At 63.1% G+C, this 2977-nt stretch overlaps 1 protein-coding gene across 1 annotated transcript in view; it reads right to left on the bottom strand.

Annotated features, from left to right (window-relative positions):
• Positions 1–2044, bottom strand: part of GNAT2 (G protein subunit alpha transducin 2) — an 8400-nt gene extending 6356 nt beyond the window's left edge. The window contains exons 1-4 of the mRNA XM_008638005.2: positions 1662–2044; positions 765–807; positions 445–586; positions 123–280 (exon numbers count right to left, since the gene is read on the bottom strand). Of these exons, the coding sequence (XP_008636227.1) occupies positions 123–280; positions 445–586; positions 765–807; positions 1662–1779 (461 nt within the window). The 5' untranslated portion in view covers positions 1780–2044. The remainder of the gene's footprint in view (positions 1–122; positions 281–444; positions 587–764; positions 808–1661) is intronic.
• Between the last annotated feature and the right edge of the window lie 933 nt (positions 2045–2977).

Genomic DNA, 2977 nt, shown 5'->3' with positions numbered 1-2977 from the left:
GAAGTCTGGCAGGCTCGGGGGATTCCCAGGAGCAGATTTTGCCAGGCTGGGTTGGAAGCAGCCATGAGCTGCCGGGAGGTGCCCAGGCTGGGCCCTGTTGTGCCCGCTGTGTCCCCACTCACTACGCGGCTGAGTCGTTGAGCTGATACTCGGCGGCGCGGTCGAAACACGCCTGAACCCCCCCGTCCTTCCACAGCTTCTTGATGCAGGAGACCAGCTCAGGGGGCATCGTGCCCTCCTCAATGGAGTCAGCCAGGTTGAAGAGCAGCCGGCCTTCATCCTGCCAGAGGGACCTTCGTCACCAACCCTCCCGTGGCCACTGTCCCCCCAAAGCGCCCTTGGGACTGGGGGGACAACATGGGGCTGCTATGGACCCTGGTTCCAGGGGCAGCCCTGGCCCCGCGTTGTGGGGTTTGGGGGAACAGGGACACCACCCCGACTGACCGCGCAGGAGGACTCGGCATAGTCGATGCCCAGCGTGGACATGGCGCGGACGATGGCCAGGATGGACTGGAGGATGTTCCCGTAGATGACGGCCTTGAACTCCATGCACTCCTCCTCCGTGTAACCATCCTGGTGGATGATCCTGGCAGGCACAGCGGCCTCAGCCCCAAACCAGGACATCCCCTCTGGGGTGGGAATCACCACCCCACACTGGGAATCACAGGTGCCACCACCATGGAGGGGGTGACTGGGGGTCCAGCCACCCCATGTCCAAGAGCTGGTGGCCTCCCCCTCCCCAGTTTGGCTCAGGCCATACTCACTTCATCTGCTTCACGATGGTGCTCTTCCCTGACTCTCCAGCCCCTGGAAAAGGGTGGGAGGGACACCTTAGTGCCCATCAGGGCCTGATGCCACAGTGATGGGCACCCCGTGGGGACCAAAGCCACTGTCCCCCACCCGTCCCCTGCCTAGACACCCAGCCTGGCCTCTTCCCGCCACCATCATCCCCACACTCCTGTCACACATTGCACCCTGTGTGGGACCACAGCTTGGGGACCCCCAGGGTGGTGGGAACCTCCTGGGTGCAGGTCCCCCAGGTCCCACACCTCCCGCTCGCCGTGGGCAGTGCTGGCGATGCCTTTGGGGCTGTAAGCGGCTTAGGGCAGCACAGGAAGCTGCTTAGAATTAGGGTGTTAATCGCCTTGACCCCAGCCCCCCCCACCCTGGATAAGGCCCCATTGCTGGCCCCTGCCCTGTGGAGTCACCCCCTTGCCCCACAGGGTCACCCCCCTGCCCTGTGGGGTGTGGAGGGACCCCCAAAGAACCATCCCCTCCTGCCTGGCACCCAGCAGCAGGTTTTGGGGTGCTGGTGGCAGGAGCTCCCCAGGCTCTCACTGACCCCTCTGAGATGTGGTGCATCCCCGGTGGGACCCACTGTCTTGGTCCCTTCTCCCACCCCCCCACCATCCCCTTCGTGCCTGCCATCCCCAAGAGCCGATGCGACCTCCAGCCCTTCCCAGGGATAACCCTGGAGATGTCTGGGTGGGGGGACAACCACTCCAGGCTGGTGGCAGCTTGTCCAAGGGGTACCAGGGACAGGGCAGGAGGAGCCCAGGGGGACGTGGGCTCCCTGTCCCCATCCCCATCCCCACATCCCCTCAGCCTCAATGAGGTGGAAACACAGGGACATCTCCTTGGAACGTCCCCTCCAGCCTTACCAAGCAGCAGCAACTTGACCGTCTTGGCCTCCTTATCTGCATCCTCCTGGAGCTTCTTCTCCAGCTCCTTGGACCTCTTGGCCATCTCCTTGTCCTCGGCACTGGCCCCACTCCCCATGGCTTCCTTCTCCTCCTCCAACAACTCCACAATCTCCTCTAGGTCCCCAGGCTTTTCCAGCTCTTCAGGGAGATAACAGGCACACCTCGGGGACGAGGTGGGCACTGAGAGTTAACCAGAAATTCCAAAAAAGACAAGCCAGGTACCCCACACCCTGATGTTGGGGTGCCCCAAGCCGGCAGCGCTCCGCGGTGGGTCCTTGCTGCTGGCTGCCCCCCGCTCTCTCCCTTAATTCCCCATGGATAACCTGATTTTTTTTGACCGTGGGATTTGGGGACTTTTTATCTTGCCATGTGACCCAGGAAATCCAATTAGCCCAAGATGGCAAAGATTAGGGCTCAGGGAGAAAAAAAAGACGGAGTATCTCAGGGAGGTGGGCAGGGGGCTTTACATAAGGGGCGGCATCAGCGTGACACCCTGGGCCTGTGGGGATTCGTCCCCTGGGGTGACTTGGGAAGTGGGGATCACTTTGGGGCTCCCTCATGTCTGTGGGACTGTGATCCCACTTTTGGGGGGCATCGAGGATGGGATCAGCCCCTGGCTGTGTGTGTCCCCCGCCCCTGGGTGCTCTGGAGTGGTGGCAGGGGACTGGGTGGTGACAGAGGGACAGGATGGTGGCAGGGAGGTGATGGCAGGGGGACGGTGGCACTGGGGGATTCCTCCTGCAGGGAAAAGGGAGCTAATTACCCCCGGGGGTGGGGAACGAGGCCCCCTAATCCTGCCTCGCTGGGTGCCGCCCTCCCGCTCCCTAAGCTCTTTAATGGGATCGTGGCTCAGCCCTCCTTCTCCTCCTCCTCCTCCTCCCGGGCTCAGCACCCCCCTCCCAGCCCATCCCCCAGCCCAGCAGGCCCCCCCAAACCCCGGGGCACGGGTGGGTGCCTCCCCTTTCTCCTACGAGGCTGGTTTCAGGTGGGCACCGCGGGGGGAGCCCCCCGCCTCGGGGTGGGCTTTGGGACCCCCAAAAGTCCTGCGGGGTCCCCGATGTTTGGGTTTAAGGTGCCCATAATCCCTGCACTTCACAGGGCCACTGGGGGCTCCATGTCCCCGCACCGGTGTCCCCACGTCCCACCGGGCGCAAATTCCCTGCCAGCGCCGTTGCTTGGGGACACTCTGTTCCCGCTGTCCCCGCGGACACAAAGCCCCTTCTGAGCCTCTAATGAACTCGGCGCTAATGAGGGGGGTCCAATTAAAATACCAG

Source organism: Corvus brachyrhynchos, unplaced genomic scaffold (genome assembly GCF_000691975.1).
Source record: "Corvus brachyrhynchos isolate BGI_N302 unplaced genomic scaffold, ASM69197v1 scaffold67, whole genome shotgun sequence".
Taxonomy (NCBI): domain Eukaryota; kingdom Metazoa; phylum Chordata; class Aves; order Passeriformes; family Corvidae; genus Corvus; species Corvus brachyrhynchos.
Note: the sequence above shows the minus strand (reverse complement) of the source record. Positions and strands in the feature narration are given on the sequence as shown.